This window comes from Pantherophis guttatus, chromosome 2 (assembly GCF_059756535.1).
Source record: "Pantherophis guttatus breed Tessera chromosome 2, ASM5975653v1, whole genome shotgun sequence".
Lineage (NCBI taxonomy): Eukaryota > Metazoa > Chordata > Lepidosauria > Squamata > Colubridae > Pantherophis > Pantherophis guttatus.
Genome location: NC_142064.1, coordinates 93,415,131 through 93,441,294, shown reverse-complemented (window position 1 = coordinate 93,441,294; position 26,164 = coordinate 93,415,131). Strand labels below are relative to the sequence as shown.

The 26,164-nt window shown below is 35.2% G+C and overlaps 1 protein-coding gene across 1 annotated transcript in view; it reads left to right on the top strand.

Moving 5' to 3' along the window:
• HOOK3 (hook microtubule tethering protein 3) overlaps positions 1-22,402 on the top strand; it is a 52,533-nt gene extending 30,131 nt beyond the window's left edge. Inside the window, exons 11-22 of the mRNA XM_034410688.3 lie at positions 149-350; positions 1,720-1,830; positions 5,022-5,109; positions 5,748-5,817; positions 7,814-7,954; positions 9,210-9,297; positions 12,333-12,367; positions 14,136-14,218; positions 15,679-15,779; positions 18,959-19,063; positions 19,410-19,481; positions 20,234-22,402. Coding sequence (XP_034266579.1) covers positions 149-350; positions 1,720-1,830; positions 5,022-5,109; positions 5,748-5,817; positions 7,814-7,954; positions 9,210-9,297; positions 12,333-12,367; positions 14,136-14,218; positions 15,679-15,779; positions 18,959-19,063; positions 19,410-19,481; positions 20,234-20,374 — 1,237 coding nt within the window. The 3' untranslated portion in view covers positions 20,375-22,402. The remainder of the gene's footprint in view (positions 1-148; positions 351-1,719; positions 1,831-5,021; positions 5,110-5,747; positions 5,818-7,813; positions 7,955-9,209; positions 9,298-12,332; positions 12,368-14,135; positions 14,219-15,678; positions 15,780-18,958; positions 19,064-19,409; positions 19,482-20,233) is intronic.
• Positions 22,403-26,164: the final 3,762 nt, after the last annotated feature.

The following is a 26,164-nucleotide window of genomic DNA, read 5'->3' as shown; positions in this document are numbered from 1 at the left end:
CAAGAATTGCTGAATGTGTTTTCCTGTCCCATTTCCCTGCAAGTAGCACAGCTTTAATATTTACTTAAACAGATGAATCTAAGGCTATTCTTCCAATAAACTGAAATATATTTGAAAAGAGATTCTAATAATTGAGTTCTCCTTCTAGGCACTCTTCTGACAAAGTAGCCAAGTTAGAAAGCCAAGTAGACTCGTACAAAAAGAAGCTAGAAGATCTTGGAGATCTTCGGAGGCAAGTAAAACTTTTGGAAGAGAAAAACACAATGTACATGCAAAACACGGTGAGCTTGGAAGAAGAACTGAGGAAAGCCAATGCAGCTCGCAGCCAATTGGAAACATATAAGAGGCAGGTGAGAACAGGAATGAACAAAAATATAATTTTGACTGTCTTGAAAATAATTTATGCCGGTCACTTTGCCATTTTCTCCTGAGAGAAAGTAGAAACAGGAGTGGTGTGGTAGCACCCAAGCTACCACACCACTCCTGTGGTGTGGTAGCTTGGGTGCTGGAGTAGGCATGATGTCCTTCCAGGCCTAAGGTTAGGTTGTTTGCCAAACCCCTAGGTTGTTTTTTTTTCTGGTAACATGTTGAGTGATTTTGTCTGGATGTATATGTTGTTTTCTCTGTTAAATTGTAACAGTTTTTTCCCTTCTCTTTTAATTATGTAGAGTCATTTGGGAGTCAGATAACTTTTCAAATCAAATTCTTTTTGCCAATTTCTTTCTCATTTGTATCTGTTGGTATATATCCTTATTGTATTCATTTCTATTAGTTACATAGCTCAGTAAAAGAACAGATTTGAATAGGAAGTATAATTTTGCCAAATCAAAATGGGAAATATGTAGTGATTGTGGGATGTTAACTGACCTTATTCTTTCATCAATAAAGACATGTGTTCTTTTCAATGCTAGGAGTCCAATTATTAACATTGCTATCACTTAAACTATTGCAATATTTTTTCCTGTTAGGTTAAGTAAAAGCTTCAAAACGCTCTATATTAGTCAAACTAAGAGACACAGGGAATATACATAAATTTGCTTAGGTTTCTTCTCATAACAATGAATTATTGTATTAAAACTTAGCGGTGGCAATCAGTACTGTTGGAAAACCTGGAATTACAGTCTTGCACTCAGAAATATACAGTGGTTTATTAATTATTTCATATATGTGTATGTGTGTGTATGCATGCATGTATGTATGTATGTATGTATGTATGTATGTATGTATGTATTTATTTATTTATTTATTTATTTATTTATTTATTTATTTATTTATTTATTTATTTATTTATTTATTTATTTCCAGGTTTCCCCACAGTACTGATTGTCACTGCTAGGTTTTAATACAATAAGTTATTGTTATGAGAAGAAACCTACGCAAATTTCTGTATATTCCCTGTGTCTCTTAGTTTGACCAATGTGGAGGATTTTGAAACTTCTACTTAACCTAACAGGAAAAATATTGTTATGTCTGTATTTGGTATAGAATTTAAAAGATTAAAACATTATAAATTTTTAACCAGCATTTAAGTTAGCATTGAAATACCATAGTTGTAGATTTGAATATGTCTAATTAATTGAAATGAGAAGTTGAAGAGAAGGAAGGAAAAAGAAAGTATCAATTTAAAAGTTGTTGTGATTTATCTTATGTTTACTACTGGCTCTTAATGAAGATTTACACTTTTATATCGATACATTGTGATCCTTCTTGCTGTTGCAGGTGGTTGAACTTCAAAACAGATTGTCTGAAGAATCCAAAAAAGCAGACAAACTAGAATTTGAGTACAAGATGCTGAAAGAAAAAGTAGATAGTTTCCAAAAAGAAAAAGATGTATGTATTCAACATATAAATGTTGCTGTTCCCTTTTATACTTAAAATATTGATAATTAAATTGGCTGTTTTAAATATAGTGTATATATCTTTATTATGCGTGTGTAGTCAGCTCTGAACTCTTTAGTTGTTGTTTTCTACTGTTCTTTTTTTTCTTTTCTTTTGATCTTGACTTTTTTATTATCTTTTTAAAGTATCTTCTTCCATTTGAAAATTCAGTGATACAATTTGTTTTTAGTATATGTTCTTGATGAATTCTCAATTAATAGCTTTGCTTTTTGGAGTTATTTATGCTTCCCTTTTCTCTATTGATTTTGCGCAAGTTTCCATCATTGTTTTATGCAAGTTTGCCTGATAGATGATTTAATTAATTTGCTGGTTGAAGGCAAAAACAAATTAAGTAACCACTTAAAGAAAACAGATAAGGATGGCAATCAAGGCTGTATCATTATAAAGCTTATGCTTAACTAATACCAAATCATAATTTATATACCTATTATGTTTCCTTTTGTTTTTTCTTTATTAGGCTTTACCTATCATGTTAATGTACACACTTTCAGATCTAGGTTATCATGTTTGTCTTTTATTCCAAGTAAAAAAAAATCTGTTTCATTTTCTTTATCTCAGATCTCATAATAAATTTTCAGCTCTATATCTGTGTCTATTCAGCTAGGTTACCTTTCCCTATAATCTATTTAAAGATATAATAAACTCAGCAGAGTAGAGGATTTACAGTCATGGCCGTAAATGTTGGCACCCCTGAAATTTTTCCAGAAAATGAAGTATTTCTCACAGAAAAGTATTGCAGTAACACATGTTTTGCTATACACATGTTTATTCCCTTTGTGTGTATTGGAAAAAAACCAAAAAAGGGAGGAAAAAAAGCAAATTGGACATAATGTCACACAAAACTCCAAAAATGGGCTGGACAAAATCATTGGCACCCTTTCAAAATTGTGGATAAATAAGATTGTTTCAAGCATGTGATGCTCCTTTAAACTCACCTGGGGCAAGTAAGAGGTGTGGGCAATATAAAACTCACACCTGAAAGCAGATAAAAAGGAGAGAAGTTCACTTAGTCTTTGCATTGTGTGTCTGTGTGTGCCACACTAAGCATGGACAACAGAAAGAGGAGAAGAGAACTGTCTGAGGACTTGAGAACCAAAATTGTGGAAAAATATCACCAATCTCAAGGTTACAAGTCCATCTCCAGAGATCTAGTCCACAGTATGCAACATCAAGAAGTTTGCAACCCATGGCACTGTAGCTAATCTCCCTGGGCGTGGACGGAAGAGAAAAATTGATGAAAGGTGCCAACGCAGGATAGCCCCAAACAAGTTCCAAAGCAATTCAAGCTGTCCTGCAGGCTCAGGGAGCATCAGTGTCAGCGTGAACTATCCGTCGACATTTAAATGAAATGAAATGCTACGGCAGGAGACCTAGGAGGACCCCACTGCTGACACAGAGACATAAAAAAGCAAGACTACAGTTTGCTAACATGTACTTGAGTAAGCCAAAATCCTTCTGGGCAAACATCTTGTGGACAGATGAGACCAAGATAGAGCTTTTTGGTAAAGCACATCATTCTACTGTTTACTGCAAACGGAATGAGGCCTACAAAGAAAAGAATACAGTACCTACAGTGAAATATGGTGGAGTTCACTGATGTTTGGGGCTGTTTTGCTGCCTCTGGCACTGGGTACCTTGAATGTGTGCAAGGCATCATGAAATCTGAGGATTACCAACGGATTTTGGGTCGCACTGTAGAGCCCAGTGTCAGAAAGCTGGGTTTGTGTCGGAGATCTTGGGTCTTCCAGCAGGACAATGACCCCAAACATACGTCAAAAAGCACCCAGAAGTGTATGGCAACAAAGCGCTGGAGAGTTCTGAAGTGGCCAGCAATGACTCCAGATCTCAGTCCCATTGAACACCTGTGGAGAGATCTTAAAATTGCTGTTGGGAAGAGGCGCCCTTCCAATAAGAGAGACCTGGAGCAGTTTGCAAAGGAAGAGTGGTCCAAAATTCCGGGTGAGAGGTGTAAGAAGCTTATTGATGGTTATCGGAAGCAACTGATTTCACTTATTTATTCCAAAGGGTGTGCAACCAAATATTAAGTAAAAGGTGCCAATGATTTTGTCCAGTCCATTTTTGGAGTTTTGTGTGACATTATGTCCAATTTGCTTTTTTTCCTCCCTTTTTTGGTTTTGTTCCAATACACACAAAGGGAATAAACGTGTATAGCAAAACATGTGTTACTGCAATACTTTTCTGTGAGAAATACTTCATTTTCTGGAAAAATTTCAGGGGTGCCAACATTTACGGCCATGATTGTAGTTGTTCATTAGCACAGGGATAATGAGAAGTTTTGTGATGGCTAGTGAACTTAAGCAAGCATTGCTCTAGTATAAACCATAATGTACTGCAGTTGTTTTTTTATGGTTGCATCTGTATCATGATAATCCACATATCAGTTGTAGACTTTTCACCTAGTTTTTCTTGACTTGCTTCCATTAACATGGAACATCGTAGCAATATGATCCTGCTAACTTTATCATTAATCTAAGATTATTATTAAAAAGTTTCAAGGATTTTAATAGCTTTCCTCCAGAAATATTGGGCCATATTATGTGATACATAATTAAATATTCCTTCCAAATTTATAACTCCAACCTGTTACATACTTAAGAAATATTAGTTAATTTATTTTCCCTTGAATTTAAACTCATAATAAATTTTAGAATTTTAAGTATGTAATTGTAAAATATTTATATGTGACAAGGAAGTATGAGTGCTAGTGAAATGCCATCTGAACATGAACAAACAATGTGATGCAGTGATGATTTACAATCTGTTCTCACATCTGTTCGCTACCCCTGCAGTCACGTAATCACAATTCAGCCACCGGTCAAATGGCTTGCATTTAAAACCGGTTGTGATTTGTGATCTTTCCAGCTGGTTTCTGAGGGAAAAAGTCAGTTGGGGAAGCTGGATTTGCTTAATAATGACTACAGTAAAAATGATTGTAAAATCATGACCAATGACATGATGACTCACTTTATAATCATCCCAATTTATGACTGAAATTCCAGTCCCAATTGTGAGCATAAGACAAGAACTATCTGTAACATAACTTCATCCTTTATGAACTGTCTACTGGAATAGTGAAATATCTTTCTTTTTAAACTCTGTAGCGGCTGAAAACAGAAAGAGATTCTTTAAAGGAAACAATTGAAGAGATCCATTGTATAAAAGCACAAGAAGGACAACTAACTTCTTCAGGTAAGATTCTGGAAATGTAATGGTTTATGAGAAAATTATATCCCTTATTAAAACTTGTATCACTGATCCATTTTTGCCTCTTGTTAGAGTATTGAAAGTAGAGTACTTACTTAGGAACTATTTGTCATGTGAATAAAATTTTTTAAAATTTTTAAATTTTAAATTTGTCTTATGTATTTGGGGTGTTTTAAATTTCGTTCTCCGGGCCAATTATTTAATTGTATTTTAATGGTTTTTTAACATTTGTATTATATGTATTTTATTTGGCTGTTCACCGCCCTGAATCCTTCGGGAGTAGGGCGGTATACAAATTCAATAAATAATAATAATAATAATAATAATAATAATAATAATAATAATAATAATAATAATAATAATATTGGAGATGCTTAAGCAAGAATTAGGACAAATCACTATTTACCAGATTGCAAATTTTTATTGGAGGCTTGAAAATGTATATATATAGGGATATTTTTATGAGAGGATAATGTTTTGCTTTTTTCTTCTTTTCTGAATTGCATGCTTAAGTATTTATTGGATTTGGATAGGAATACTGAAATCACAGTATTTTTTTCATCTTTACTATTCTACCCTGTTTAATATTTTCTTTCTTCTTTCTTCTTCATTCCCTAAAAAAGGATTATTACCTTTGGAAGGTCAAGAATGTTCTGACAGTTTGGCAGCAGAAATTATTACTCCAGAAATAAAGTAAGATAAACATAAAATGTTTTTATATGGTCACACTTTTAACTTCATATATTACTGACATTTTACCAGGATTAAGATTAATAGTTCTTATTGATCTTGTCCAGTTTAAAATTTTATTTCCCTTTAAATTTACTGAAAATGGGCTTAATCTTCCTCAGGCAAATATTTGAAAAATAAATCTCTAGTAGGCCTGAATCAATTTAATCCTTCCTTGAATTTCACAAGAATTGTGAGTGTACTTTTATCTCCTTTCTCTTTTCATTTTTTTTTAAAAAAACACATTCTATCTACTAAACTAAACTAAACTATTGAAGACCCTGTTGAATAAAAGGAGATGGGGAATGTATATGGTCTATTTCACACGAGCAGATTCGCATAAAATAGATCAAAATTGATGATATTTACTGTAACCTCACTCATTGAATTTGTTCAGTTTCTGTTATACTTTCTGTTTTCTTCTCTGAAGCTTCCTGATGAGCTTAAATGGAAATTAATATTGGAGTAATTGAATCAAGCTAGTATTAAAAATATGTTTCTTAACTTTATGGGGTTAGAGATGGTTTATAAAATATACCAATAAAATTGATTAATGCCTGTTAAATTGGAGCTAGTGAGAAAATAAATATCTTTATTTCTATGGCTTTAAAAGTATGAATTAGATAAGTTGTACAAAAATTGAGCAGCTTTCTGAAGAAAAACAGGAAAATTATTCTTTTAGGTGACAGGAGTGGATGAGTGGAAATGAGGAGAGAGTACAAAAATGAGATTGTATTGTTGATGCATATAGGTAATCCTCATTTAGTGATGACAGTTGGGATCAGAAAATTGGTACTTAAACAGAATGGTCATTAAGTGAAACTGCGCCTGATCATTAGAACTTACTTCAGCTTTCGTTTGCTTTACACATCTGTGAAGGTTGTAAATGAGAAGCTTGGTCCTAAGGTTTCTTTTTCATCACCACTAACTATGAATGATCATTGCAGTTGCTAAGTGAAGACTACCTGTACAAATTGAAAAGGAATGAATTTAAAATTATAATTGATGTGATTGTTTATGGTGAATAATTGTTTGTGATGAAAGATTGATTTAGTGAAGGATACAAAGGTGATGAGAATTTCTGACAAGCCATTCTTTGCCTCAGGAGTGAGCATGGGAAAAAAAATGATGTGGAAGATAATCTAGGTTTGGTTATTCAGAAAGAGTGAGTGAGGATTTGATCACAAAAGTTAATATATGAAGGAAAACTAAATGACTAAAGGGAAGAACATGGATGGGCGGAACTGATGAGATCTTATTTATTTATTTATTTATTGGTTCAATTTATATGCCGCCCTTTTCTGGAGACTCAGGGCGGCTTACAATGCATTAAGCAGTAGCCTTCATACTTTTTGTATATACCTGCTTAGTAGGGCTTTCGCCCCTTCCAAGCGGTGTTCTTTTTTATACAAAGTCATCTTATTGCCCCCACAAACTGGGTCCTCATTTTACCTACCTCGAAAGGATGGAAGACTGAATCAACCTTGAGCCTGGTGAGATTTGAACTTGCAATAATTGCAGGCAGCTGGTGTTACTTAATAGTGCTTTAGTCTGCTGTGCCACCAAGGCTCTTGAAAAAGAGAGGAGATAACAGAGACAGTATATGAAGTAGTGTGTAGATATGATGGAAGCAAAATGCTTTGCAAGGATAGAAAGACACGAGAAGTATAACAATGATGTTGTCAACTGGATTAAGCTATGGGGGAAGGGGCTAAATGTTTGTGACTCTTTGGCTTTTCATTATTTCTGCATACATATGATCTAACACAAGTCCTAAAACTAGATCGAGAGGACTGAATTAAACAAACATGTTTATTTATTGAGAAAAATGATCCAAAGTAGGTTGATGCTGTCCAATTAATGTAGGAGGGTTACTTCACAATGCATACTTTCTATAGTGATGGTATTGATCTTTCCCAGAGAATGACACTATTTCATTACTCCTGCTTTGTTTCTCAAGGGAAAAGCTTATTCGCCTTCAACATGAAAACAGAGTGCTAAAACTTCACCAGGAGGGCTCTGACAATGAGAGGATTGCTTTGCTCCAGAGTCTCTTGGATGATGCCAATCTAAGAAAGAATGAATTAGAAACAGAGAACAGGTAAGAAGGTGCTGTTTTCCTTTTAGACTAGTGGAGTGGAAGTGGATTGAAACCACTTGCTTCCACTTTAAAGATATTAAAAACAACATTTTTAGCTGGGATTGCACATTATTGTTTGTTAATTCTGAAGACTTCAAGGATATATTGGAGTGATGAGGTAATATCATCACTAGAGTAAGGGTCAGAATGTTTGTCCTTTTTTTAAAAGGACATTTTGAATATTTCTTATTCAAAAGATATGTTAAGCTTAATAGAGGCTTTGCTATATGTACCTTAGTTATAATTTTTTGTAGCAATATATTACCCATTGCAGGACCTGTCCCAACTTCACCAGAGCCCCTTTAACAAGGCTGTTTCAGGGTGACCCAGGATGGCCTTCATGGCTACCAGAATAGAATAGAATAGAATTCTTTATTGGCCAAGTGTGACTGGACACACAAGGAATTTGTCTTGGTGCGTACGCTCTCGGAGTATATAAAAGAAAAGATACATTTGTCAAGAATCATAAGGTAGAACACTTAATTATAGTCATAGGGAAACAGTCAATATAAATCTTAAGGATACCAGCAACAAGGTTACAGTCATACAGTCATAAGTGGGAGGGGACATGTGGCACAAGGCCACGCCATACTTCACCCACTCCTAGCAATCCCTTACTTTGTCCTGTTACCACTGTCATGACATAGACATAGTAGGTTGTAATTTGAGAGACTTTGAGGCTGCCAGAAGAGCAAGAATCAGAACTTTGTATCTCCTTAGACATCCAAAGCAGTAAAAGAGGAGGTAAAGAAGAGAAAAAGAAGAAAACTATATGTACCCATTTTTGTGCTGGTTCCATTTGAAGAACTCAAGAAACTGCATTGAGAAAAATCAATAGTTTGGCATGTATTTTAGCAGTGTGATCTTGAACTGCTAGAGATGTTGGAAAAATGAGAATGAGAAGTAACATGGAGCCCATGACAGCAAACTAATCAACTTCATTAAAAAAAACCCACTGTATTTCACATAGTCTGTGAGGTGCTTAATACATATTTGTGACTTCATTGACTTGTACCATAATTAGGAAGAGACTTAGTACTATTGCTTCATTTGAAGGACAGGAGAATGTGCTAATAAGAAAATAAAACCTTGAGGCCATTATTTCCACAACTATTTCTAAACACCCACAAGGGCCTTGACTAGCAGATGATTCTTTTAGGAGAAAAATAAACCCACCGATGCTTCTTAAAAGTTAAGTCTTGTTTCTTTTTTCTAGGCTTGTAAACCAGAGATTGCTTGAAGTACAATCTCAGGTTGAAGAATTGCAGAAGTCTTTGCAGGATCAAGGATCAAAAGCTGAAGATGTAAGTGAAAAGATACACAAATACATAGCCCTAAATGTTCTGGTGCCCCCTACTTTCCTGCTAATCATATTAATTGTTCTGTCAAATTTCATTACCTTTGTATATAAAGGCAAAGTAATGCCATTTTCTGATTCTGTTCTTTTTATTGATGAACTGCCTACCTCCTGCCCCCCTATCCTCTTAATGAAATCCAGTTGATTTTCTCAAAAGAAAAGCTGGTATTTAAAAAAAGTCTAACATTTGCAGTCAGGTCTCTGTCAGAAATCTGATGGGATAGTCAAAGAAATAGCTGAGATGGGATGGGATTGGAGTAGATATTTCCAACTGGAGACTCAGCTGGCAACCAACTTTAAACCTATACAGAACAGGTGGCAGCAGTAAAAATTACAGCTTTCTGGGTAGCTAATAACTTTCTTGATAGAAAGATGCATCTTCTGACTTACAGGCAATATATATCAATGTAGTCCAGATTGATTTGCAGCATTGGAGCCATGATAACATGAGGGTGCTATTTTCCCTTCTAAGAATGATAAACGCATTGTAGCAAATGAAACTGATAAATGGCTTAATGCGTTCACAGCACACTACTACCGTAAGTGCTGAGACTCCCAATGCCCTCCCCTTTAATTTTGTGAGCAAAGCAGTTTTAGATTTGTACATTGTATGACCAATCATTACTGAAATATCATTGAAAAACCAACTTATACAAATAAGGTCCTGATGTTTTGGATAAAATATATTGTAAGCATTATGCCGGTCTCCATCATAGACTATACTAGGTTGCATTCAGCAGACTGTTACTACATATTGCACCAAAACCTTGTACATGCAAAAAGAAGTTGGGATTATGATAATCCCTTTTTTACTATTATATATTTGAGTTCATATTTTCATAAAGTTACCTTGTTTATTGTAGTATCTGCTTTGAGTTCAAACACTCACTCCTATCCTTAACACACCTTTGTGATAGTTTTTCAGAATTCTCTAGAGGAGGAGATAGGAGAAAGAAACCTTAGAGAGCACAGAAAGAGAAGATAATGTGCATGCTGTGTGAGAATGCCTTGCTTTAATTGTATATTCTTCAGAAAAGATACTAAATAGTTTCCTTCTGTTGGCTGCTGTTCACTTCGCACTAAACTGTCACCTCTGTCTCTTGGCATGGGTTTCTGCACAAGGCTATTGTGAGTATGGCTTCCTATTTATTTCAACCTGCTCTGAATCAGTCTCATTTGTGACTCAAATGTTTCAAAAAAGAACATTTAATTGGACAGGATTTTAATTCTTTTTTGCATTCTATGTGCTATCTGTTTGTTTGTTTGTTTATTTTTTGCTGTGTTGTCCTTCTGGCAGCTTCTACACAATTCTGTGGCATGTTTTCCTAGAAACAGATATACAAATGATTGGAAATGTCTGAGGTTGCACCTAAATTATAAATTTAATCCATTAGGGGTTTCCTCAAATTATTTCTCAAATGACATAGACCTTATATTTATATTTAGTTGAGAGGATTTAATATAGTATAAAATTCCTTTATAATATAGGAACTGATGTGAAATACTAGTGCAAACAATCAGATAATTCTGAATCATACATGCACATTTTTCTTCTTGTGTTTTCATACTATGGAGAGGGCTTTGGTGTTGTCATATGTGAGCTACCCCAAATAAATACATTGTTGGTCTCTTGGATTGATTCTTACCAAATCTGCCAGGCACTCCTGGTGATTTAAATGCAGAACACTTAAAATACCCATGAAAATATATATCATCCATAAAACATCCACTGTAAAATTTCTGTAAAAGACATTTTAGCATATAATCCCAGCTATAATACTGTTAAATTATATTTACAGTGCTTTCATCTCAATCTGGAGATTGGTTTTGGGAAGGAATCAATCATGTCTCCCTGTCTCTGGAAAAGAGATAAAGGGAACATAACTCTTGTTGATTTTGCTTGAACTCCTAATGGCTTTTGACATTGTTGACCCCAATATGCTCCTGGATTATCTCAGTGAGTTGAGGATTAAGGGCACTGTGTTAACTTCTAAAGTTATCATTATCATTGGAGAGCCAGGTGACCTCTGTGGTTAGAATTATTGCTGTTTGCTGCTATTCAAATTATTACCTTTCTTGTACTGCAGAGGTCTTCAAACTTGGCAACTTTAAGACTTGTGGACTTCAATTCCCAGAATTCTCCAGCCAGCATAGCTTGTGGAGTTGAAATCCACAAGTCTTAAAGCCGCCAGGTTTGAAGACCTCTGTTGTACAGGGATAGTCTAGCTATACTCATTCACATGCTTGTAACTTCATGCTTAAATTATAGCAATGTCCTCGGTATGGGTCTGCCCTTGTATTTGCTACACGTTGCATCAGCTAGGCTGCTCTGTGACTCAGAGCACATATTATGGCTCTTTTGAAGCAGCTGTATTGGCTGCCAGTTGTTGAACTATTTTCAAGGTTTTGGTCATGACATATTAACCCCTCAGTAACTTGACCTAAGTTGCCTTCACGTTACTAGCCTGGGTTAGTACTGAAATCATCAGACATGATCCTGCTCTGTAAACCCTAGAGTTGCTGAATATTGGGCGGCCTTCTCTGTGACAGCACTGATGCTGTGGAAAGCACAGGGTGGAGCACCTGACTTAATAATTTGTAGGAACATATTCAGAACTCATTTTTTCATCCAACCCTTCTCAATTTGAATGTTGGAAAGAAAAAAAAAAGACTTTGGCTGTATCTTTTAAGGACTTTTTAAAAACAGAATACTGTTTTATATTGTTTGCATTGTTTTAAGTATTTTTAATTACCTGTATTGCTATTTTTATTATAAACTACTTTGAGATGCTTTGGCATATGAAGAGATAGATAAATACCACGAATTTGCATATAAACACATAAGGAGGGAAATTAGGCAGCCTAGTTCTTTTCCCCATAAGTTCTTTGTCCGGAATGTCAAACATGTTCAGTTAAAAGTATAGATAAAAGTATACAGCTTTGTTTGTTTCAAGTAATTCTTTTTTTTTCTTTCATTTATAGTCAGTCATTCTGAAAAAGAAACTTGATGAACATCTGTAAGTAATAAAAATATTACTCGTTTTCATAATAATAATAAATATTTTTTATTTTATGGAGAATAATTAGGATTGAATCACTTGAAATTGCTTCGTATATTAGTAATAATTCTGCAACTCTTACCTCCTGGTGCAAATCTATAGTGTGTGTTCTTAGTTTAATAAATTTATTCTTTAGGGCTCAGAAATAATATTTAATAATTTGATAAAATGTTTAAATCATGGTTTGAAGTAGGAATTTCCTTATTACATAAGTAAGCAAGCAGAATTGGTACAATTATTAATTTAAAATAGTAATATCTTTACTATTTTATCTCTACTGAGTAGAGTGAAAGTGAATATGTTATCGCCAAAGTCTTGTCAACTCATACTGGCTAATTAAGAAAGAGAGATGTGTGTATATGGGATTGGTGTGGGATAAAGTGTGTGTGTGCTTTTATCTGTTTGTGTGTATTCACTCTCCCCCTCCCCAATAATTCTATTATTCTATTATATAATTCTATTAATTATGTTGTTGGTTTGAGCTCAGAGTATGGCAATTTGGTGGCAAACGTTTTGTCCCCTTAACATATTTATATATAGTACTGTGGTATACTATATTTGTATATACTAACTTTTGCTTTTTTATGGTTGTGAAATAAAGTTCTAAGCAGTAGAAATGCAACAATACATATGGATAGAAATTTATGTACAAAATAAATTGCTAATACATACCAGATAAATAGCTAAGAGCTTCAAATAACAGTTCTAATGAAACCCTGAGCCTCCTTACAGCCATCATGATTGAATGTCATAATTGGACTGGACTATCTTATTAGTAGTATCCATACTAAACAAATGTTAAGGAAATAGGAAATCAGTTGAAAGCCTTAGAAGAAAAGAACTGAATGAAAAAGCAGGTTCCTTTTCTCCTAGCCTATCCAGGGCCTCTCCCCAAAGTTCCCTTGCCTTCCAGAGATAACCCAGTAATTTCCTGGGTACCTTAAAACAGCTCTTTGGGGATCTCTGTGTGCAAAGCTCATTGTTCCAAGAGGTTGCCTCCAGTCTCTTGCCTCCACCATTGACCTCTTGCTCCTCTGTTAATGGTGGTGGCTGCAGCCTTCTTACTGTATTGTCTTGCAACAATTTGTTGGTTCTCTAGGACATCATTTCTTCCTCATAGGCTTATCAACAGAAATGAAACTAGGCATGGTACCGGTTCCTGGTACTTTCCATCTTTTTCAACATCAGGACCCGGATTGTGAGGGCAATAAGCTGACTTTGTATAAAAAAGAACACCTCTTAAGGGGGGGCCGAAAGCCCTACTAAGCAGGTATATACAAAAGTATGAAGGCTATTGCTTAATGCATTGTAAGTCGCCCTGAGTCTCTGGAAAAGGGCGGTATATAAATTTAACAAATAAATAAATAAATAAATAAATCTTTTTTTCACTTAATATTCTCCAACCCAGCATAAATCATCTGTAGCCACATCCACAATCTCTAAAGTTCACATTCCCTTGTCTCTTTACTTTCATTATTTCTTCCTTAATTTCACTTAATTCTAAGGATCCTCAGTGCCTCAAAACAAAAATCAAAACAAACATCAGCTAATACTAGTTTCTGACAAAACTCTATTTCTTTGCTGAAATAATCCAGTTTTAGTTATAGTTATATAACTGTTTAGTTATATACAGTTATACTATCCTAATTTCTTCTCTCTTTAATATTGATCCAATTAAGAGTGAGAAAGCAATTGTTTTATGTGCACATTCTTTTCTTTTTTGCAGTGAAAAGCTCCATGAAGCTAATAATGAGCTTCAGAAGAAACGGGCAATCATTGAAGATTTAGAACCCCGTTATAACAATAGTTGTGAGTAGTTCTTTTTATTTCAAATAATTTAATTGCAACTGATTTTTTTAAAGCTCAGAGATATTTGCTTATTTCCTCCCAAAACTGTGAATAAAGATCTTAAACACAGCTCTTATTTTAAGGTTTAGCGTTTCAGCAGATTGCTATGTAGTAGTCATTTTTGTTAATGAAATAAAACCTGGTTAATTGTCCCTTTATTATTTGGGTCATGGAGTAAGCATATGCTTGAATGCAATTCACTCACTAGCAGAAATGAAATATACATAAACTTCTCTGTTTTCTTCTTTCAACATCCTGCAATACATAGAGACACCTTCAGAAATTATAATACAGGTAGTCCTCGACTTACAACATTCATTTAGAGACTTCAAAGTTACAGTGGCACTGAAAAAAGTGACTTATGACCATTTTTCATTCTTATGACCATTGCAGCAGCCCCATGATCAAAGTTTGGACGCTTTGCAACTGGCATATATTTATGACTGTTGCAGTGCCCCAGGGTCATATAATCGGCTTTTGCTACCTTCTGATAAGCAAAGTCAATGGGGAAGCCAGATTCACTCAACAACTACAGTGATTCACTTAACAACTGTGACAAAACAGGTTGTAAAATGGGCAAAACTCAAAAATTGTCTTGCTTAGTAACATAAATTTTGAGCTCAATTATTGTCTTTGGTTAGGGTCTACCACTATGGCTGCTCTGGGGAAATTCTCCAAGTAGATTTCTGAACACTACTTACAACCTTTTGTTTAATAATGGTTTGAAGTTATGACAGCCTTGGAAAAAGTGATTTATGGTTCACCCTAGAAGGCATAACCATTGCATTGCCTCAGAGGTCATTGGGCACTTGGCAACTGGCTCACATTTACAACAATGGCAATGTCTTGTTGTTACATGATCATGATTTGTGACTTTCTCAGCCAGTTTTTTTCTACGTAGAGTCAAGATTTACATGATAACAATGGCAAAAATGATGGTAAAATTGGGTCTAGTAATGTGATGACTCATTTTATAACTGTATTGAATTACAGTAGAAATTCTGGTCCCAATTGTGGTTGTAAGTCAAGGACTACCTTTATGCATTCACTGTAAATATGGCTTTGGTTGTATAGCTTGTTTGGAAAAATAAGCTATATTTGTAGTTATACACATAAAATTTGTGTATAACTACACAAACATTTAAGACAAGGCTGCCATAATGCCACACAAATATTTGCTTAATATAGATGCCATCCACTTCTTATTTGTAATCAGAAACAGAAATTTGTACTGATCTACCTCCAGTTGGGTTTCACCCAGTTTTTAGAATTCCTTGTAATTATGGTTCAAATATATATTCTAATTTTTATGTTTCTTTGTTGTATTTAATCTGATGTAATCTGCTGTTTAGTATGTCTAATATCTCAAAATTCTTAAACTTTTGCATTATTCTGAAATGTGATATCTTTTCCAAATAAAGCACTCAGAATAGAAGAATTGCAAGAAGCTTTGTGTAAAAAAGAAGAAGAAATGAAGCAAATGGAAGAACGATACAAAAAATATTTGGAAAAAGCTAAAAGTGTAAGTATTTCACCTTTTGCTAACATTGTCCTCCCTCTACAACTCTGACAGAGAGTCAAATGGTGCTAACATAATGTAGAATAGCTAATAATTAGTCGCTGAACTGCATCTTTGGCTGCTTTATACTACATTGTCTTATTATTTCATTTAAACCTATTTTCAAAATAATTAAAACCCAAAATGACTGGATAGATATAAATGTGTGTTTATGCTTGTGTCTGTATTTAATACATTTATAAAAAAATAGAACTTTTAATCCCCAAATCTGTTGATCACCTTGAGAAATTGGTGAATGAATAGAACCCAATTTGTTATTAATATAATTATTTTGATATTGATCATTGAATGGCAAGATAATTTATGTTATGAACTGTCACTTTCAGCTTCTGTTATTTAACTGTTCCTCTACCACCATTTGCTGCACAACTTTGTTTTGTTTTGTTTTGTTTTTGTTAATTCTGGTAAGGGCTGAATGAGCCTGGTGGCACAGCAGTCTAAAGCACTAAAGCACTGTTATTAACATCAAGCTGTCTGCAATTACTGTAAATTCAAATCTCACCAGGCTCGAGGTTGACTCAGCCTTCCATCCTTTCTAAGGGAGGTAAAATGAGGACCCAGATTGTGCGGGCAATAAGCTGACTTTGTATAAATATAGAAAAGTATGAAGGCTATTGCTTAATGCATTGTAAGCTGCCCTGAGTCTCCGGAGAAGGGCGGCATATAAATCAATTTAAAAAAAAACAAAAAAAACGAGGAATGGTCCTCGAAGGTATCTTCCCTTTCACCTGCCACATTTAACAGTGATAATTCTGGATTGACCAGAATTTATGTCAGGATGTTCTACTGCTTGATTAGTGAGAATTCTAAGCAGGAGATCTTCAGCAAGCCAGGCCCAAAAACATATATTAAATCAAATATGAAATTACTTCACTTTGAAGATTCATTGTAAAACAGAGTGAGAAAACATGAGAGCCAGCAAGACCAAAATGGGTATATTGTAAAGGTAGATTGTGAAAAAAAACAGATTTCACTTTGTCATGAATCTTAATAAGAGATTCTAGGTCAGCCATCATTTGCCATGTTGTCTTGGCTCACAAGGCATTTCCTCAGTTATCCTAATGTCTTCCATGCTGGATATTTGACTGTTTTCAACTTGCTTGATTCATGTTGCATTCTTACTGTGATTCCTGTTGTTTTCCCATAAACTTGTCAAAAATTCAAGGTCTTTTCCAGGTTTTGTAGAATGTATTGCCCTAAACTGCGAATTCTGATGGAATTGGATTATTTAATTGTCATATCAGTTGAACTTCTCTGCAATGGCCACAACCCTTTGTTTCAATTATTCTGCAGTCTCTGCTATTTCTTTGTTGTCTAGGTTGTACTTCATGCACAGGCTAGTTTTGATTTTCTTATTCTTCAAATTTCCCTGCCTCAGACTCTTCAAATTGCTCAAATCCATTGCAAATTTTCTTTTTCTTCAATGCTACGCAAATTTTCCATTTAGGATTTCCTTTCTTAATGCCTTCGTTCCTTCATTCCAATTCTTGAGTTGTTACATAGACATACATCAGCTGGTTGATTTGGGTCATTGTTTCATTTGGAATATTTTTGACAGCTCCATTAATATTTGTTTCTATTTTAGCTGAAGGGTTTTTTTTTAATTTTGGCAAATGTATTATTTGGCTTCTTTCATTCGGTCCATTTTCCCAACTAGTTCTTCATTAACCAATAGTGTTGGCAATGCATTAGTAACTTCAGTTTCTTTTCTCTGTTGTTCTCCATTAAGGCCTATAGTCTTTTCACGTTCTGTTTGTTGCTAACTATGCAAATTGACATTTTTATTGGTAGTTCTAAATAAACCTGAAGTTTGAATTGCTAGGTTTTGAGTTGCTTCCAATTCAGCATTGATAAAGAACTTGTGTTTGAAAATTAAGTCCGTTTGGTCCATAAATCTGTTTGTTAACCGAAAAATTGGATGTCTTTTCAAAATGGGTACATTCACATTTCAATGTTTCTGATTCATAGAAACATTCCATAATTGAGTAGTTTTGAGTAGTAATAGCTATGGTGACACAGTGGTTAGAATGCAGTATTGCAGCTAACTTTGCTAACTGACAGCAGTTCAGTCCTGATCGGCTCAAGGTTGACTTGACCTTCCATCCTTCTAAGGTCAGTAAAATGTGGACCAGATTGTTGGGGGCAATATGCTGACTCTGTAAACTGCTTAGAGGGTTGTAAAACCCTCTGAAGTGGTATATAAGTCTAAGCGCTATTGCTATTTTTTCCTTCAACCAAATTCTTTGCTGTCTGTTGCCTTCTCTTCACCTGTCAGATCAATGCTCTGGTTGCCTAGTAGAGGCAGCCGACCTCTGTAGCACATTTTTCAGTGAATGCCCAGGAGTCATAGCACCCAATGTGACTTTCGTTAATCCGGGCAACATTCGATCCGGCATGAAATTCGAATTATACATTCTCATCATACCAGATGGCTTTTTTGGAACACATTTAGTCAGACTCTTCAGCTCAAATCTGTCTGATATGATTTTATCTGTTCAACAGCATCACTAGAGCAGGCAGGTCCACCACACAATGAGCTGCCCCTTGGAGGGATAATAATGATGATTTTTGTTTTCATGACAAAAGACTTTCAAGCTCACATTCTTTGGTAGCTAATTTCTTCTAATTTCTACTCCATCTCCTCTCCTCTCCTCTCCTCTCCTCTCCTCCCTTCCCCTCCCCTCCCCCAGTATATATTCATAGGAAGGAAGAGAAATACTAGGAAGAGAAATCTAGGCTAGGTTCTTCATATGTTCCCAAGTATTTAAATTGAGTATTTTTATAACATTAGATCAGTTGTACCTTGTGGCAAAATTCTTATGTTGTTCCTAATTCCTATAAAGCTAAAATTGATACATTTCTGGATGTTCTGTAGACCTTAAAACTTAAGCAACTCTAAATAACTTGCCAAAGATACACTGTTTCAGTAATGTAACAGAACTTCTGCATGCAAAAGATCTTAGATTCAGTCTGGCAGTCACCTGCTTAAACCTTTTCCTGTCCAAGATCCTGGATAACTGCACTAATCAGAACAGATGGTTCTGGAGTAGATGAACAAATATTGAAATTCTTATGTTCCTATTTGGAGTTACCTTCTTAGTATGTGATTCTTGCTTTTGCAGGTCATCCGTACTTTAGATCCCAAACCAAGGTTGGGTTCAGCACCTGAAATTCAGGCACTGAAGAATCAACTGCAGGAACGTGAGAGGATGTTCCAATCCTTAGAGGTAATTTCCTATGAAATCTTGTGCATATTTAAACCAAATTAAGCCCTGCTCAAAATCAGTCAGTCTTATCTCGATTAAAAAGCACATACAATTGAATCTTCTTGGCAATTACATTAAGTACATGAAAGGCAAGCATTATGCTTTTTATCCTGAGCTGTTAATCTGAAATATGAGCTTCCATGATGAAAATTAATCCCTATACATTTTCATGAACAATTTAAAATCCCACAGTTTGCCACCATTCCACACAACAGAAATAAAAATACGAACTTGAGCGCTGAGCTCAGTATACTCCCATTACAGTATGCATGTGAAATCATGAGAAATACTTTTTTCCTCCTAATAGAAAGAATATGAAAAGACAAAGAGTCAAAGAGAAATGGAGGAGAGATACATTGTCAGTGCCTGGTACAATATGGTAAGTAGAGTTCACATTGTAAAATAAGAGTACCAGCAAAGATGAATGAATTGCTTCGCTTCTGTAGTATGTTTTCCAGAACTAAATTGACATTCAGACTTCAAAGGTGATGTGTCCCCTGGTATCTTAATTGTTTGAAGAACATTGTTCCCTTTATAATACTCAGTTTTGAAACCTTGAACTTTTGAAACTTCAACCTGCATTGAAGCTTCAGTTTTGAGGCTTCAACGCAGCCTCAAGGTGTTAAGGAACGTAAAGGAATGTATTGTTTGTCTATTGATACAGTTCAGCCCTCATTCTGTGTAACTGTCGTCCCCCCCCCCCCCACACACACAATTTCATGGAGTTGGCAAGAGTAAATTAAAATTAATACCAAGGACTCCTTTGACATTGTTGTCTCAGAAGAGAGGTCCACTTTTGGAAACAACCAAAGAGAACTGTTGGAAGAAGGCACCCAATTTAGAATCAGAAAATCAGAAAGGACCATGATTGAACCTTCAAGCGGACCAGGATTTCCGGGTCTGTTTTTTAACATAAGGGAGCTTCCCCAGGATGACCAAAACATTCTCTCTTCTGAAAGAGGGATGAAGTGTGTCTAAGACCTTTCGCTTAATCCAAGAAAACGTGGATTCCTTTTATTGGAATCAATTCAGTGGAGTGACTTAATAGGTTTGGCAAAGAAATCGTGCAGCCCTGTCAGTTTCCCACACTAAAACTACATGCCTTTTGTTTTAATTTCTTTCTCTCTATAGGGGATGACTCTTCATAAAAAAGCAGTAGAAGACAGACTTGCTAGTACTGGTTCAGGACAGTCTTTCCTAGCTAGGCAAAGGCAAGCCACCAGCACAAGGAGAGCTTATCCGGGCCATGTCCAGCCAGCCACAGCAAGGTAGAGAGAGTCCTTGCCTTGCCTTTTGAATGGAAGCCATCCTGGAATCAAGACCTACTTCTGTTATAAGTGACTGTATTTCAGGAAAACCTAGCCAGCATTCTTTCAGTATTGTCTCTTCATGTCTCATTTCCAGAAGAGAACTTTTCTTTCTAACTTTCTTCTTTTCTGGAGTCTTCCTTTTCTCTTTTAACGTGCCAAAATGTTGAAAAACACCCAATGGAGGAGGGTATTAATGGACTATCCCCATATCCCTTTTCATATATAATTGTCATCTCTTAAGAAAAACCCTATAATGGATGAAAACAAATTTTAACTTGTCCCCTGGCTAAACGGTATGGCGTTCTTCCCAAGGCTACCGGTGCATTGAAAGAAATATGCCTCTTTTGTTTTTCACACTAATTTGATCTGTGTAAATTGGGTAATGCAATTTGCAACTGTGCTACGTAGAAAGATGTGTAACATTACTTGCAAAGATTAGATAGACATGCTGGCAGAAGTTATAAGAACCTGATGAGACATGTTCATGGAATTATTTTATGTTGCTGTTACTTCGTTTCCTTTGGCTTCATCTGGTTGATTGTTTAAATGCTGCTTTAAAAAAAATGCCCTCCATTACTGAGGAGTGTTTTTGATAGGTCAATAAGAAGGATAAACCCATTTGACATTGGCGCTGATGTCTTCAGGTAGTTAAGATCATTCTAACATGTAAACTTGCTAACCTGTTGTGCTAAGTGAGATTTCATGCCTGTACAGTTATGGATCTGTCAGAAGCAAGGTTAGTGTTTATCTGATTCTGCAAGTTATGAATTCTGGTTTCTGAGCTACCGCACCCTTCTCAAATCTTTGGGATTAACTCAAGTTAAACTGTTCCATATAGATGGAGGTTTCGTTGAAGACTTCAGTAGAGAGGGGTTTTTTTTGCTGTATGTTTTTTGTAAACTTAAGCTTATGTTGACTTTTTAAGAATATTTCAAGAGCCTTGGCTCTTTGGGTCAAAGGTAAGGTAACAATCCTGTTTTTCATTCTGAACTGAATGGATCTGGATTTTATCACCATATTTAGGTATGGATATTATTCCCCTCATTTTTGTTAATACAGTCATACAGTGCACAATAATTTTCTGACTTAAAAGATACTTGTTTTTAACTCATTGCCATCTAAGCACATGAAAGGAGTTTTTAAAATCCACTCCTGTAAAGGTGATAAAATTAAGATGTAATGCCATTAGTCCTTCTGTAGTAGGTTCCAGTATTTGATAAAGTAGGCCAGATGTCCCTACTGCAGAGAAATCATTTAATAATCAGTGTATGGCTAATTCCTTTTGTAGGGTTTTACACCTATAAGCAAATTTATTAGGTAATCATGATTTTTGTGCTGATGCAAAAAATAAATAAATAAGATTTTGTTGATTAAACTTATTTTGATAAAGCCTACACAGTACTTACTCTTTCAAGAGTTAACTTGCTCAAGTTATATAGACGGTCTAATATTCTTAATTGGCTACTTCTGTGCTTTTGTATACAAAAACAGAGCAAAACTCATGTCTGAAGATGTTTTTTCTGCCAACTATTATGGTAATCTAATGAAACCTGATTATTTAGTCTTGCCTGAAAAAAAACCATGAATGTAATTTTTCATAAACAGATCTATCTTCTCTTCTTTTTCAACTTTCAGCCTCTTCACTAGCTCTCCTTTCTGACTAGTTATTATTGAGGTTTTTGATCAGCTTTATTTCATGTTTTTTAATTAGTCTTTTATATTTCTCACCTTTCCTGAAAGCACCTTAAATTTATTTCTCCAGTCTTGCTAGTTCAGATCTACTTGCGCAGAAGTGATAAGTATATCCAATACAAAGTCTAATTCTTTTAAACTTCAAGGCTTTGTAATTTAAGTATTTCATTTATTTTGTATCCCAGACACGCATTTCTGTATCATATCAAGAAAGCCAAAGAAAGTTAGTGGCTGGTATTTCCTACTGAAACAAGTGAGATATTAGTTGCATCTAAATAAATACAGTGTCCTTAATTTATGGAGGAGTCATGTATGGCTGTGTAATTTGTTGAATTCAGGAGCTGTGTAATTTGTTGCTATGTGCAGGCTTTCTGGCTAAGGTAATTTAAAGAAAAAATCATGTAGGATCTTCAAACTAGTCTACACTTTTTGTTTGAAACATTTCTTATAACTATTTGCAACATCAAGGTTTTTAAAGAGTTTCAAAAATTCTCTGATAGAGTTAAAAGTTGAATTCTCTTTTGTTATACCATTGTTTCTAGAATTTTATAATTAGGTATTTTTTCCCATTGCAAGTTTTTTCTTTCATACTTGTATGACTCCTAAACAGGACATGGCTAAGATATATCTGTTGGGTTTTTTCTCCTATTAATCGTGATCTTTAATGTATGAAATGATCAGTTAAATCTTAATTCCAATTAGATATTGAAAACTTAAGGAATTATAGGAAATGAATGCTGGTAACCTGCTAGCACACCAAATATTTAATATTTCCTACTGCATTCTCGAATGTATCTTTAGGGTAGGCATATCAGGTTGAGAAAATTCACCATTAATTAGCCATTGAAATACACCAGAGGGACATATTTCATTTCAATAGTGGGTTATGAGCACAATAAACATTGTCCATATTTCTGGGAAAGGAATGTTTGATATGAATTCTTTGTTATATAATTTAGCTGAATTTATATGGATGGAAAACTCTAGGCTGCGGCTTCATTATTAAGACAGTTGACAGTGGGTTGCTCACTTCCATTATTCCATTATTATACAGAAGCAGCAAGAGACATTGCTCCTTAGCCAGGATATTTTTTTCAGTTATGTTTTTTTGCCTAAAGGTTACAGACAGTCTTTACCTTATAATGAGCTTCAGGCCATCTACATCTAATCCTGGCCTCATGTACCGATGTCTGAAGCTGCCTTTTTGGCTAGAAAACTAATTAGGCTTTCAGTTTGGATTCTGAAAATCTGAAGCTGGAATATAATTCAAGATGGACTATTTTCGTGTGTGAAAATATACCTAATTAGTTCAGCATTATTATTTTTTCCTCAAATAATTGCCCAGTTTGAGCTGGGTTTTCAGAAGACATTTGGGCAACTAGAGAACTGAATGTGATCAGGGAAAAGCAGATTTGGTTAACATCAAACTGCAAGAGGCATAGTGTAAGAGAACCTGTGGAAGGTTTTTGTGCAAAATGATTTAAAATTTCAAGTGACCAGCTGTTTTACATTACATTTGACATATTAAAAAGTTTCATTGTTATATACAGCAAAGTCTCCTATATAAATAGCCTATGAGCTCATATATGCAACCAGGCAGGGAACTGCTAGATAGAATTTCCTTTTTTTCTTTTGGTATATTGTCTAGAACAGATATGCCCAAAGGACCATTGTGGATATTCTGAGGGCCGATAAATTCTGTAGACACTTTTTTGCAAATATATCTTCACATCTTAGGCCGCATTCACTGATATTATTAATCTACAGTATATTGCATCGTCTTAAGCCAACTGTGTAGTAACAGTCACCCCAAAATTTGCTAAATTGCTTAGAAAATAAGGGCTGTTCAGTACATTGCATCTTTTTTTCCCCAGTCTGTTCTAAGTTAGCCGAATTTTTCCTTAGTTAATATCAAATAGCATATCATTTCTGGGCATCTGCTTTTTCTTTTTTTAAAGAGTGGAGTTTATTTGCAAGGAGAAGTATAGAGAGAGATAACCATATCATCACTTTCCCACCTAGCAAAACGTTGAAGCTCTAGAAAAAAAGATGGATAGATGGCCAAGCTCCTATAGCACACAATGCATTAGCATTCATTGGCAGTGCTATTTGACGACTTCCGTTCTTCCTGTTAACAGTATTAACCTACAGACCTCTTGCAATACACACCTTTAGACTGAAATATGTTTTATAAATGCACCTTTATTTACTAGTATGATTTTAAAAGTGCACTAATGTTCAATACTATACATACATACACACATATATATATATACCAGAACAATTTTGTTGTTGTTGTTGTTGTTGTTATTGTTGGAGAAAATGGATAGGAAGGGTTGCCAGTTCCTTTCCAGCTTTTAATTTAATACCCAAGCCTTGTCACTCAATATATGCAATATTGTATGTACTGAGGCTGCTTACTGTCTTAATACATATAGATCCCTGTTTTTGTTTTTATGCATCTCCTTCAGCAGGTTTATCACCCTTCCTTTTTTCTATCCATTTATACATGCACAAGCAGCTCTGGAAAGGAATGTAGAGAGCAGGAACATTTTTTTTTAAAAAAACGGTGCCTTTCCTGCATTTCAGTGTTATGTGATAGAACTTTCTTCGATTGTTCTTTGGGTTGAGTGTATTTATCTTAAGATCTCTGTCCTTCATCTATGTTACCTTCCCTTTGGATTGCACTAATGTGTCTTTATGTTATGAAATATTGCTGTTATTCATGTAGACTACATTGACAGTTGAAATGCATTGTGCTGCCTTTACAAAAATTTAAAGCTGCTTTTTTTTCACACTCTTGTAAGTATCGGCTTGTTCTGCTGTAGATTTCACTTTGTATTGAGGCAGATGTAGGAAATGTGGCACTATGGGAGAAAACCTGAGGGAATATTGCCTAGTGATTACATTTGTATCACTGCTTTTATCATCTCGTGGTTAGAGATGAAGCTTTTGGAAGAGTTGGTCAGTTTTATGGGAGAACTGCTTGGAAGAGATGGAAGGGAAGAAGCCAGCCTCACTCATATTAAGCCTCATTGCAGGAGCAACTGCATCTGGAACAAGTTTTACAATTTGATCATGATTCTCAATTGTGGCTACCTGGGAGGTAGGATTTGGCCTTCAGACCCCGGGCTGTTGACTTCTATTTTTAAGCCATAAGAAATGGTCTCCCTACGTGTTCCAAGTGAAAACGAAGGAGTGCTTAGTATTGAGTGGTTCCAATAGGAGTCAGTTTGTTGTGAAACTTGACAGGGTCTTTCCATCTGCAGGGGGAAAGATGTAGAGAGAAAACTTAGAATGGGGTAGCTTGGACCATGGCTGAAGAGAGATCTTTGGCAGTTCCAGTCCGGTTATCATTTCAGATAAATTGATTGTGTCCTACATTAACATTCAACATCATAGATAAGGAGTAAAACTAGTACTGAGTAGTAAGGATACCTCTGGCTAATCCTCTCTACCAGTCAGACTGGGGCAAAACTTAATGGTGGCTCAACTGTGAGAGACTGGGAAATGGAATGAAATATTTGTCCTCCAGCAACTTCAGACTCTGAAGTAGAGTCAATTCCTGGTTGTGTTGATTCATTTGAGTGGGGGTGGGGGCTATGATTTATGACACTTAAGATTTTTTTTTCAGAGAAAGTTTACTGCTGGAATGATTGAGTTGTTGCAGGTACATAGACAAGGAAAAGATGCTTGGCTGGACCTGGCAGTTGAGAAGTCAGTTCTGGAAATTTGGCTTTCAACATTGTCAGTCTTCTGAATTGTTTTGGTAGCAGTACCATAAAAATGAAATTATCATTGTCTCACAATAGAGTGGCCTTCCTTATTTAGATACCTCCAATTACAAAACCATATGTCCTGCTACCTTGGTTCCCTTACATATTCTTGTCTGTACTGTATTAGCTCCTATGAAGGACTTGCTTTGTAGTTGTTTGGTGAGTTGCTTGGTGTTTTGACCTGATCTTAAAATATGTGCTTGCGGTTGGGAGCTTTTTTAATATCATGCCTATTTTTTTTTATTTTTTCCACCTACAGAAACCCTCTAGACCATCAGATAAGG